At 38.5% G+C, this 13,094-nt stretch overlaps 1 protein-coding gene across 1 annotated transcript in view; it reads right to left on the bottom strand.

The window, feature by feature from the left end:
• Positions 1-11,169: 11,169 nt before the first annotated feature.
• LPCAT1 (lysophosphatidylcholine acyltransferase 1) overlaps positions 11,170-13,094 on the bottom strand; it is a 58,560-nt gene continuing 56,635 nt past the window's right edge. Inside the window, exon 14 of the mRNA XM_086896010.1 lies at positions 11,170-12,043. Within this exon, the coding sequence (XP_086752136.1) occupies positions 11,859-12,043 (185 nt within the window). The 3' untranslated portion in view covers positions 11,170-11,858. The remainder of the gene's footprint in view (positions 12,044-13,094) is intronic.

Below are 13,094 nucleotides of genomic sequence, written 5' to 3'. Positions count from 1 at the left end.
TAGAGTTAATTTTCTTCCTAGTAGCTGGTACAGAGTTTTGGGTTTAGCATCAGAATAATGGTAGCACACTGATGGTTTGGTTGTTGCTTAGCAGTGCTTATCCCAAGTCAAGGACTTCAGCATTCTGTGGCCTGCCAGTGAGGAGGTGCTGGGAGGTAGCATAGGTGGGACAGCTGACTCAAACTGTCCACAGGGATATTCCATACCACAGAATGTCATGTCCAGTATATAAACTGGGGGGTTACAGGGAGGGGCTGATCACTGCTCAGGAACAGGATCTGGCATCAGGCAGCATGTGGTGAGCAACTGTATTGTGCACGAGTTGTGTTTCTTGGGTTTTATTTCCCTCTCTCCTTTTCTTGTATCATTATTATTATTATTATTATTATTATTATTAATAATAATAATAATAATAAAAAACAACTTTACTTAAGCAACTTTACCGGCTAGGGTTAATCTACACCGCTTCTTTTTGGCATCTGATATGGGGCCCAGCAACAATGACAAATCTGACTAGAATGCATTAGAACAAATACAAGTATTCATTATATTAGTTTCATAGTTGCTGATCATAATGTTTACTTATTTGCTCTCAAAGTTGGTGTGCTTTTTCTTAAAGTTGCATTATGTGTTACCTCACTTGCAGTATGTGTTCCCTCTTGTCCTGTTTATCACCCATGGGGACAGAGACGAGGTTATAATTTTGTACTTTGCAACCCTGGTTTAGGATATAATGGAATAATGTAACGGCCATGGAACTAACCTGGTGTTTGTACTCAGCACTGCTGTCAGCTCTGGACTTTGGGAGCCATCAGTGAAAAACTATTACTAATTATGCCTTTCACCTTTTCTCCTTGGAGAATCAATCCATGGAGGAGACACGTTCTAAAAATTATTGCTATGTGTCCTGCATGTGTTCTAGGTCTGGTGTAAGGTCAAACAGCTATTTAAAAATCCTACCCAGAGATGTGCCCTGGGACTGGATGCTTCCTAAATGGTAGGGTGTAGAGGTGTATTGGGTTTGCATGGCCAAGTTTTGGTAGCAGGAGGGGGGCTGCAAGGGTGGCTTCTGTGAGAAGCTGCCATAAGCTTCCTCCATGTCCAGTAGAGACAATCCCTGGTAGTCCCAAAGCTGGGCGTGCTGCTGATCAAGGCAGGGCCAATTAGAAATGGCAATGCTTCTGTGATAACATATTTAAGAAAAACAACAACAACAAAAAAAGAGTTTTTGGGCAGTTGTAATTGGAGCCAGAGAAAAGAGGGGTGAGAACATATGAGAGGAACAACTATGCAGACACCAAGGTCAGTGGAGAAGGAAGGGGAGGAGGTGCTCCAGGTACCAGAGCTGAGATTCCTCTGCAGCCCATGGTGCAGCCCATGGTACAGCCCATGGTGAGCCAGCTGTGCCTCTGCAGCCCATGCAGATCCACAGGGATGCAAATATCCACCTGCAGCCTATGGAGAAATCTGACACCAGAGCAGATGGATGCCTGAGAGAGGCTGTGACTCCAGGGGAGGCCCATGGAGAGAGGGAGCCCATGCTGGAACAGTCTGTCCTGGAAGGACTGACTGCACCCTGCAGAAGAGTGACCTGTGCTGCAGCAGTTTTGGGAGGATTGTTGCCCATGGGATGGACTCATGCTGGAGATCTGCCAATTTGGCTGATCCTACCCAATCAAAACTTTGATGTACTTTCACGTGGAAGGTGATAAAGTTCCTGTAATGCATGTAAAAAATACTCCAGGTTACTCCTGCCTCAGGCAAAGGCAAACCCATTTGTGGGATGAATTGCATGCTCTGCCAATGAGGAGGTGCACAATAGGTTGGAAGGGAGCATGTCCAGGGCAGCTGACCAGAACTGTCCAATGGGGTATTTTTGACCACAGAAGGTCATGCCCAGCATATAAACTGGGGGGAGTTGCTGGAAGGGGCTGATCACTGCTCAGTGAGGGGCTGGGCATTGGTCAGGGGGTGATAAGTTGTTATGTTGTGCATAATTTGTTTCTCTTGAGTTTTATTCCTGTCTCTATTGGCACCTTTTTCATTATTATTTTATCTTATTTCAGCTATTAAACTGGTCTTATCTCAATCCCCAGGTTTTTTCCTTTTTTTTCCCCAGTTCTTCTCATCCCACCAGGGGTGGGGGGAGAGTGAGCAAGCAGCTGCACGTGACTTAGCTGTCAGCTGAGGTAAACCACAACAATTCCATCACTGGAAATTAAAGAATAACATTAAGTAAAACACTAACAAGTCTTCCCTTGAAATCCTCATGTCATGCTGAATGTCTGTCATTTCTCTGGTGAGCTTCCCAGTGTTTCACTTTTATTTTTGATACTGTTCATATTAATGGTACAGCTTACACTCACCAGACCTCAGAGGATGCCTTTTTTCCACCCTCCATTAGCAATTTTTCAGGTATATATGTCTGGAATTTCTTGTCTGTTTCCTAGATAAAAAAAAAAAATGCAGCCAGAGCTAATTCAGTCTAATTTAGACAGACTTCTTCTCCTGGAATTCTGAAGTACCTTTTCTGAATATTTTTTGATCTTTGTTCTTCTTTAAGCACACAAAACAGAACTGGAGACAATATCGCTGTCACATAGGGATATTGTTTTTTCTCTATTTTTACCCCTTCCTCCCCCTTTAAACCCCTGTATTCCATCCTCCCAGTCAGATAAACACTCTTTTCCTATACAAACTGACACAGAGAACACACATCAACAAAGCATGCCTAAACATACATGGACTCAGTCTTACTCACAATTATAGTTTGTATCCTTTCCCTTATTGTAAACCCTGTTGTTAAAAAAAAAAAAAAAAGAAAAACTGGAAAGAAAAATCCAGAGGAAACCAAGTTTTTTTGTTTCATTTTTTAATTTGGCTTCAAGCTGAAAATTTAATTTACAAGCCATTCATGAGGACAATGTCCAGTTGGGCAGAATGAACCATGACTGCAGAATTGCACTCAACACTTGTAGTGTATCATTTAGGTCCCATTCAGTAAATCATTGTACACCCCCTATAGCAGTTTAAGCACCTACATCATATGCTCACTTCATCACACCCTATAGTCCATTTTAACCTATCAGACAAGTAACAAGAGAAGAATGCTCAAATTGAGGTATTTCCTTTAAAAATTTACTGATCACTGGCATTCAGAGGTAATGTTAAATCATATAGTTTTAAACATTGAAAAAATGTACAAAAACCAAGTTCATTTTTAAAAAATATTATCCTTAGTCTTCCATGCATGTTAATAAAAAATATAAAAATCAAATTTATAACACTGAAGCTACACCTTTTGTTTTGCAAAAGTATTTCCACAATTGGAGCCACAAGGTATGGTCATCTTTAGTACAATACTTGCTTTTGCTCTTCTTTTTATGAAGTACAGTCAGTTCAGTGCAAAGGTAATAGTCTATGTACACATATCATTGGAGCCACATGAGGGAAATTTACAGCAGAAAATATGCATTTAGATCATTATTATCCAGTAGCACTATATATTGTTACAGGTTTACACTGCACATCCAAGGGCTCTTACAGTAAAACCTTTTTTTATTTAAACACACCAGGTCTGTTTGAGCAGCCTTGAAGCCAGCAACAGAAGTTGTACCACTGACGGAACAACCACGTGGAACCTCACAAGTGAATTCCTACAAAACAGCTTCCTGCTCTGTCAAAACAGGTTTCCAGCAAAAGCATCCTTTTCATGGCAGTGCCTAACTTGGATTCAGTAGCAGTACAAAAAAATTCCAAAATGTGATCATTTCAGTATTAACTTTTTCAGTTTTGCATTTCAAGTTTCAAGTGTGTTCAAAAGCATAGCAATCTTTTTTTCCTCAAAATATAAAAATGATATCCTCAATGCAAGTTTAACAACAGAGATCAAAATTATTTTTTTTTCTGAGTTATTTCTCAGCTTGTTGATTACTCAATTTTACTCTTCCAAAAGAATATGAACTAGTACCTGTGATCAAATTAGAAATGTCTCACACACCTGGAGAGATGCTGGGAATTATAAAAAAGTTTAGAAAGTGGTCCCAGTGAATGGATGTCAAATACTTTCAGCACAATGCTGCAACATTTAAGTAGTATAGTACATAATACGAGGTTAGCTGATGCTTACTCTTGGTCCTCTTCCAGGAAACAAATTCTACCACTTCTAAAGAAATTCACTTCTGACTTCTATTTCTAACATTGCTGATTTACATGGACTCTTAATACCCTTAGAGCAATCTGAAAAAGCAATATAAACAAATCACCAAACACAAACAGCTATAGAGACAAGCAGCTGCAATGGGTTTGCTTTTTGTCTAAGTATATACAGTTGCTAAGGAGACATGTTTAATTTAAAGGAATTCTAATTCACATATTTAAAAATACAATTTCATTTTTAGATGTTTACTTTAAAACTGCTTTTGTTGTCTGGAAAATACAGCACTGGCTAACCTAAATGTAGTTTTTGAAATATAAGAAATATTTTGCTTGAAGTTCATTATAAAAGGAAACATAGGACAAAAAAATATATAATTAGGCCATAAAAGATCTTTCAAAGTTTATTTCTTTAGCATTGAAAATACAAAATTGTCTTCATGCTGGATAGTGAATAAAAGACATGTATTTGGGTTTTCCCCATATACATTCGTAGACTTAGAAACTACCTATTGTCAGATGAATTTAATTTCCACTACCATGGTAGGATGAAAAGTGTCTGAGTGTCAGCTTCTTCAGTATCCATGAGGAGACTTTGTTTTCAATTACATTTATAGATCCTGCATTTGGAACATGGAAGTGAACAGGCTCACAGTAAAAGTGATATATACATATATATATATATATATATATATATATATAGCGAGTCAGGAGTCAATCCAAGGTTTCACTGTAAACTTCCAATATTTCTAAATTTAACTTCTTCTTACTCACTGGAACAAGGAGAATCTCATAAGCTCGTTCACCTGGACACACCTGCAATAGTTGAAGCGTATGAAAAGAAAAAGCAGTTCTGTACCTGATGGCAGGCACAAGCTAAAATAGTACATGGGCTTTTAGTTTTGGGTAACATTACCAGAAGAGGACTTGAATATTCACCTGCTGCTCCTGGCTCAGGGAGAAAAGTCCATGAATGTCACTTCAGCTTAAGAGGCAGCAGGGTCTCCCTCTGGCTGCAACAAACCTACAAAGAACAGTCAGCACAAGCAAGAACTAGGGATACAGAAAACTGAATTCAGGAGCCCAAGAGGCAGAAAAGAGCCTTCTTTACTGTGGGAAAAGGCCAGCTGCAGAGTGAAAGCTTTGCTGCCATGCTGGGCACACATGAGATTTTCTACTTGCTGGTTTGGGATCAGAAGTCTAGCCTGATTCTCCTTCAGCTGACTTTGGCTCAGAACTGTCACTCTTAAATAACACCCCATTGACAGTATAGAGTATTACAGAAGTGATGACGTTTTTTCTCTTGCTTCTAACATTTTTGGTCAACGTGAAAAAATTGAAATGTAACACTCTATCAACAGATTATCATACAGCACCTTTTTTGAGATGCTCAAGCTATCTCAAGTGAGCTCTGATATTCATATGGCTCTGTGCAACTTAGCTCAGAATAAAGCATGATAACTGTGTTAATAAAAAAATACCCCAAAGAGCTAAGTTGTGTAATAGGAATAACTTACTGAAGTGCAATCAGTGTTAAGGTGATTCTACTGCTTCTATTCCCAGAGACTGATCATCTGAAAACTACAAATACATCTATACCCCAAGGCTGGCCTGCACGGGAGTGCTCTGCTCTGCCATCCTGCTAGGGAAAGTGGAATAAACAGCCACTACCATCACACTAGTAAAATCACCAACTAGTAAAATGATTTTGGATAACGAACTTGCAAGACAATCTAGGCAGTGTCAACTACTGTGCAGAAATGTCTCAGCATATCTCACAGAAACATAAACCCTCTATTTTATAAGCCTCTTATATCCTCTGCTCTCTTGGTATCACCCACTTCAGTTTAATCACATTACACACGATAAAGCACACCACACCATCAGGGGAAAAAGAAGTTGCTTTCTACAAAACAAATCACTCTTCCACGTGAAGAAGTCAAAGTAAATATTATCTTGAAAGAAATCTGAAGTGCTTCCTAGAGAAAGAAACTCTCTCGACCTGAGCACTATGAGATGCAGGAAATACTCACAGACTCAAGTTCAAACACATCTAAAGGATATCCTGTTTGCTGCTGAGTTCTCTCAGTAGTTTTACCTCTCTATTGCTATTTACACATGGTTTGACCACAAGATGTTGGTGACCAGCATTGTATACCCAGTTCCCCACCATAACTATTCCACAGAATGATCACCTTTGTGCCTCTGAGGTGGTGCTGGATGGTTTTTACCTTATTAAGATGATCTTACAGGGTTCCTATCATGGTTTGAATACTTTTCTCCATAATTCAAAGAAAAAAGGCAGGGTGAGAAGATGAAATCTCACTGCCAGTGACCAAGACATTACTGGGATGTTGCGGTACCTTCAAGTTGCTGCAGTAATCACTCTGAGTAAAGACCGCCTGGCTTAAATACTACCTAGTCAGGATAGCAAAATTATCTGAATGACCATGTCAGCCTTCCTGCCCATATGTGAAACAGATCTTGCAGTTTTGCTGGACTGACCAATTATTAATTTAATTAATTAGTAACTAACTCTTACTTCCTATTTTGTATTCTTCCTTTTTTTTTTTTTTTTTTTGTAATAATCTATTCAGGATAATTTATTAATTTAAGTTTTCCTAATCAGCTGAAGTTCAGATACCTAAAAATTAGCAAACTATTTGAAGTGCCTGGTTCACAGGGAAGTTTTGTGCCTCAAGATGGTTTTAGGACCCAAATTTGAATTTTACTAATGTAGAATGCTTGACCAGTGTATTTATCATTTCCTTTTTCTAGAGCACTCATGAAAGCTCTGCTAGAGGAAAAAACCAGAGACTTCACATTAAGTCAAATGCAACATTTCAGAAAATCTTATGACCCACACTCTGACCTAAAGAAAAATTGAACTTAGTTGGTTAGAGCTTTTAATCAGAATTTTGTTTTTCCTCCAGCCTAGTTTAGTCCCGTAACATACACAAAGCTGTGCTTACGGATTTTTTTTTCCTGAGATCACAGGATCTACAGCATATTCAACTACAGTTCTGCAAGTAGTATTTTTTCAAATCAGGGCAGGTTTGTTTGTTTGTTTTTTTAATTTGTCCTTCAATGAGAATGCTATTTTTGAATGTAATTTTGAAGGAGGAGAGAGCAGGTGAAAAAACCAGTCAATTAAAAAGCAATAATTACTACATGATAATATAAAAGTAGAAAAAACAATTTAAAGGCAATACCAAAGATGAACTTATCAGGGAACTCATAAATAAATAAAGCCACACCCACTTTAAAAATACATCAGATGTTGAATTGCAACAATGACTTTTCCACGAAAACATTTACTACATTTTAAGAATACAAAAATACTCCAACCACCCCTAGGCCTAAATTAGCTAACAGAGGTATTCAGCTTGCATGAAGATATTAATAAAGAGCTCTGTGTGACACTTAGCTACTTACTTCTGGCAGCTGTGTCACTAAAGAGGTTGCATCACTTCCCTGCTGCACACGTGTCCTTTTCAACCCCTGCGACCTAAGGATTTATACCTTGAAAATGGGATTAGTAAATACACAGGTCTGGTTGCTATTTATCATACCTAGATCATGCTAGCTACAATAAATGCATCAAAACATATAGTGCAATTAATTAATATAAAACTAAGTGTACAGTCTAGTTTCTGCAGGCAGCTTATAAATTTCCTACGAAGCATTTAAAATTTATCTGCTATAGCAACAGACTCCCCAAAAAATCTGTAATAACACTTGCCATACTTTTCTAGAGACAGTGGTTTAAACATGCTTTGCACCTACTAAGCATTTGTTTGGTCTTAGTGGGGTTTTGTTATGTTTGAAAAAATATAAATGAAACAACAAAAAAACCAAACCAACCCCCCAGAACTTCAAATATTTTGGATTTTGTAGTTTTCTGGGTTACTTTAAATATTTGTTCAGGCATGTGAGAAGAGATAACCAGCCTTGGCTGAGTATCTCACTCAATATGTAAAAATTCATTCTGGGTGATGCAAGAACTCTACTGGCAAGAGATGACAGTGTTACATAAGAGTACAAAAATGATCATCAGAAATGTCAAATGCCTCACACCCCTGGCATTTTCTGTGTAAGGATCATTTAAGTTAAACAGTTGCAAAGAACCAAAGTAATTTCTGCATATGTCTCCTTGTAAATTTAGAGGGTGTTTATACTACCTGTTTAAATATAACCATCTGTCTATAAAATCACTATTTTAATGGAAAGCATCAACGTTTGGTGAAGGGGAAAAGGAAGTTTTCACTTCTACTCTGACTTTACATCAAGTCACAGAAACTGTCACAACTCAGCTGTTGCACATTCAGATGCCTCTATAAAGGCTTCTCATTGGGAACTACTGAAACACTTCTGCAGTTGGGGTTTGGCAGATGAGTTGTAACATGTATTGCTGCAGTCATGTGATGTGTTATGGGCCTTGGCCCTCAAGGGCCTGAGTTTACCACCCTGTGGTAATGCGGCTTCTCTCTCACTACAAGGCAGTATACAATATTATACACTACAAATGCTAAAATTACTGGAGTTGTATTAATTAATCTCAACTTTTGTGATGGGGTATGTGATCTAACAATGTTTCCATGCAGGCTGATCCTTAATCCTATCATTCCTCCTATTATATCTGATTCAGTAGTTTCTCAAAAGAGGGAGAATCACATTTCCTTTCAGAATCTGTTTTGTCTTATGCCTTTTTTTTAAAATTATTTAATCCACCAATTTGTATATGAGTTTTAATCCACCAAGAGTACTTGCTTGTGACTTGTGTTGATCACCAGCCTTCTTCAGCAGCAGCTCTGGACTGAGCTCAGTGGTACACTGGACTTTCAGTGCCTCTTCACCACACAACGTGGCACCTGTTTAATGGCCCATCTACTACAGGCTGCAGTGCCTTTCAGTGTACTCTGTACAGCTTAGGTGCACACAAGTACAGCTATTACACTCACCACAATAACAAAACACCTCAAATAAAAAAAAAAGAAGTCAACGAACTGATGGGCTTTCATAAAACAGACCCCAAGTTACCCATGCCATATGTGAAAATTAGACACACTCGTATTCAGCCAACTTCAATCAGCTTTCTTTACTCTTTCACAGATGTGGTCAATGTATCTCTTCCTTTAGAGCTTCTCTCACTTCAGAGTTGTCCATGGGTTTCTAAGCTCACCTCTTTCTTCTCTTCAGATACGTACTGGGGAAGTTTCTCCTTCCCAGCATTCTCAGATTCCGAAGCTCACGTACAAAGCAAAAGTATCTTACACAGCCAGCTCGAGCCATGTGCCGTATTCTTGTAGAGATTCAGTATGCCCAGACTACGCCTGTCTTCCCTCACATACTGTAATAACTACAGAGAACAGACCTCAGGGACAGCTCCCTGTAACCCTGGGGTGTGATCAACAAAATCAAGTGTCTCTACTGTAGCTGTCTTCTGTTTTCAAAAACTCCAGTGAAGGAAGGCAGGCTTTTCACCACACCTGAAAAAACCCTTCTCCACAGCTTAACAAGGTGTATTGTAAGAGACTTTTCCTAATGCTTAACTTGCATTTTCAATTAATAACCAGCATCTACCATTCTTGTGGAGAAGAGTGTTCCTATATTCTCTATACCAACTTTTTCCATATTTAAAGACTGTTCACATCTCCCTTCAGTCTCCTCTTCTTTGGATTAAAGCATACTTTTGATCACTTTTTGAGTGCTTTTTTGTCTTCCACACTTTATTCAGTTACACCCATCTCTCTCAGGTGCCCCAGTATGAACAGATACCTCAGGTAAGACCTTATCACATCTTGGTAATGTAGAAATACCACCCTGCTTCTCACAGGCCACATGTTGATGCATCCCTCTATCACGAACATCTTTTCTTCAGCAACAAGTTAACAATGCTCAGTTTGACATATTCTGTGCCATCCCTGCCTCAAGATATAGCACACTAATACTCACTCCCTCTTCTGTGCAGCTGACTATTTCTAGTTAAGTGTAGCTCCTCATCTGCCTTACTTCTTCAATAAATTTCTCCTCTTTTCCATGATCAGTTCTAATTCAAATCTTCCCAGTCTGCTGCTGCCCTGTGAGCTTGGCTTTTGTTACCTAGATAAATCAAATATTTAATTATTACCTCCACATACCCCCATGAAGCATGTTTTCTTACATTTTTTCCTCCTACCCTCTTTATTAAAGCCAGTTCTAGTTTGGAGACCTGCCACATACAGTTCGGGATTTCTAAGGACACATTCCAATACCCTAATGAGCTTTAAAACACCTCCTGCTATTTAAGAAATAGTTATAAAAGCACGTGGTACAAACAGATGTCCTTAGCTAAAATTATTCCCTTTCAAATCTAGCTTTAAATTCCTTTGTGGAAGACTCAAATCTCAATAGTTTTCCATGCATAAAACCCTACAAAACTAGTCAGAAATGACTTGAAAAATTTTTTGTCTGGAAGCAGAGATGCCATCACAGTTATTTTGTGACAGAGTTCTCCTTCCTACTCCTTGAGGCTTTTGTCACGTTTTCTAATCAATGAAGCTCTGTGGCTTAATAATAATAATCTAGATTTTTCTCTGAGACCTCCAGTAGCAGTTAAGGCATCTGGCTTTACAAAAGGAAACATAAGTATTACTAATACAAGTTTGGTATTTTTTTTAACACTTCTAAGCTATTCTAATCTTCATATATGTTCTATGAAGTATATGTAATGTTGCTATAGAGATTTAACTAGCACTTCTTCAGGATGGTCTGAAACTTGTTGCTGGCTTGGCCTTTGAAGTGACTGCAACCTTTTCCAACTTGTGCTGATACACCAAGGTTTTCATGATGTATTCCATGCTATGTTATCTGTACAGGCTTGCTACAGAAGAAACCTGTGATTCCTGATAAATCTAAATCACATGTAGCTCTGTAAACATCTCCCATAAAATGTTGTGTGGATATGATTTGAGCTGGTTATAAGACAAAAGCACAAATAGTTCAGTTATGTATTTTCAAGCAGTATGTGGCATGTCAGTTTGGAAAGAATTCATGTTTAATTGCATCCGGAAGATTACAGTAGAAAAGTGTTGGGGGGTGAGGGATAAGGAGCCTTTCCTTTTCATTCTACCATGGAAAGAGAAACAATTTCATCATTCAGCAATAAAAATAAAAAGTAATCCTTAGCAAGTTTTTGTATTACTGTTTCCAAACTGTTCACTGAAACCAAAACAAAGGGCCAAAGTATGCTTGCCTTGCTCAAGAGGATAATCCCACTGAAAGACTGACTATTCAGATATGGACAGCACAGTTTGGCCCCAGATAAACATCCCCATAACTAGGGAAAACACTAATCACCAAAGTGCACTTTACACCATAGTAGCTACAGTTTCTTTATACATGCACAGTTTGTGCGACACTTTGTACATGGAACTAGCCAATGGACTATAAATAAGTTGTGCCGCTTCCTTTTAAATATGAACATTAACAATGAAGCACATTCACATTTTTGCCTTTCAAAGACCTTTTCAAAAAAAATAAAAACACCCTTCCCAAAGTAACCTGGAACATGTTGTTAAATATAGCACATATGATTCAAAGGATGGTATTCAGGTAGAACTTTCACACACAAAACTGATATTTGTTGTATAATTGGAGTGACTTATGAAAATCCCAAGAAAATACAACCCTCTCACCAGGAGAGGAAGGTAACAGTTGTAGTGTTAATTTAGTTTCTTCTGCAAGGGCTTCTTTCGATCTCCACTACTGTCAGGGCTGAAGTCAGTACAGATACCATTAGGAGCAGAAAGAGATGAAGTCTCCAAGCCACTCTCAGCTCCCATATGATCAGCATAGAGATAGTCTTCTGCAAAGTGTGGGTGCAACACAGCAAATGTGTAGAAGTCATCTAAAAAAAAAATTGTTGTTGCACAGAATCAGCTCTTTGAAACAGAAGGGTGCTAAATTTGAATACTTACACATATATAATCACATGATTTCTTTGGAGAAAAATAGCAGCAGTTAACATAATGCTATCCCCAGTGCTTGTTTTAGCTTCTCAGCATAAGTTTACCATATTCACAGAGCTGAGATGCTGCAAAGAGTTATCTAAGCCCTCTGAAAACACTTCAGGGCAGAGATTAGCTGTATGAAGGGTAAACAGGCTCAGATTTGCATTAAAATGCATGATGAGCACCACATGCCCTGACATAGCATTTCACTATTCACTGGGGAAGCACTGAAGCCCTCCAGCTGAAGATCACTGAACATCAAGTGTAGTCATTTCTTAAATTCTTAAAACTCTGGCAAACATGCCCTTTAATGCTTTGCACTCATAGTTTGCTTCAACCTAACAGCGGCTGTCATTGCTGCCTTCTGCTTTCAATATTTTAAAAGTCCCAATATTTTAGAGAATAATATTGAGGAAATAATTTATAACTCAGGAAAAAAATCCTGATTTTAATAAGATAATACAAAAAACCAATTAGTTCTTGGGGGAGTGGGGAATCCTTAGCATCAAGAAGTAACATTTTGTGTTGAAAATCAGACACAAACTTTATCTCAATTTGTCCATATGACTTTTTTCGGACAGGATTTGAACATAAGATACCATACAGGATCCAAGCAACAAGAAGCTGTTCTTATAATGTAAACTGACACTAGAAAAATCCGGGTGTGAATGTTTTCACTGATTCAGTCACCTACAGTGTATCACACACCTCCCACTCAAATTCACTGTGCTATCCCAGAACTCATGATCGGATGATGATGTGAATTCCCTGAAGTGCAGAGCAGATGACACCTGAAGAAGCCTTTCAAAAGAGTAAAGCCCAGTTCCTCCTACAACTAGGCTGGTATGGAAGAAGGGAAACACTGCGGCTTTCCCTCTCTGCCACTCTGAGGTGACATGATTTTTCAGTACTGCAAAGGGCAAGAAAGAAAGGGAATGCCATATGGCT

Source organism: Cyanistes caeruleus, chromosome 1 (assembly GCF_971803275.1).
Source record: "Cyanistes caeruleus chromosome 1, bCyaCae1.hap1.1, whole genome shotgun sequence".
Lineage (NCBI taxonomy): Eukaryota > Metazoa > Chordata > Aves > Passeriformes > Paridae > Cyanistes > Cyanistes caeruleus.
This window is presented reverse-complemented; position numbering and strand designations above follow the sequence as displayed.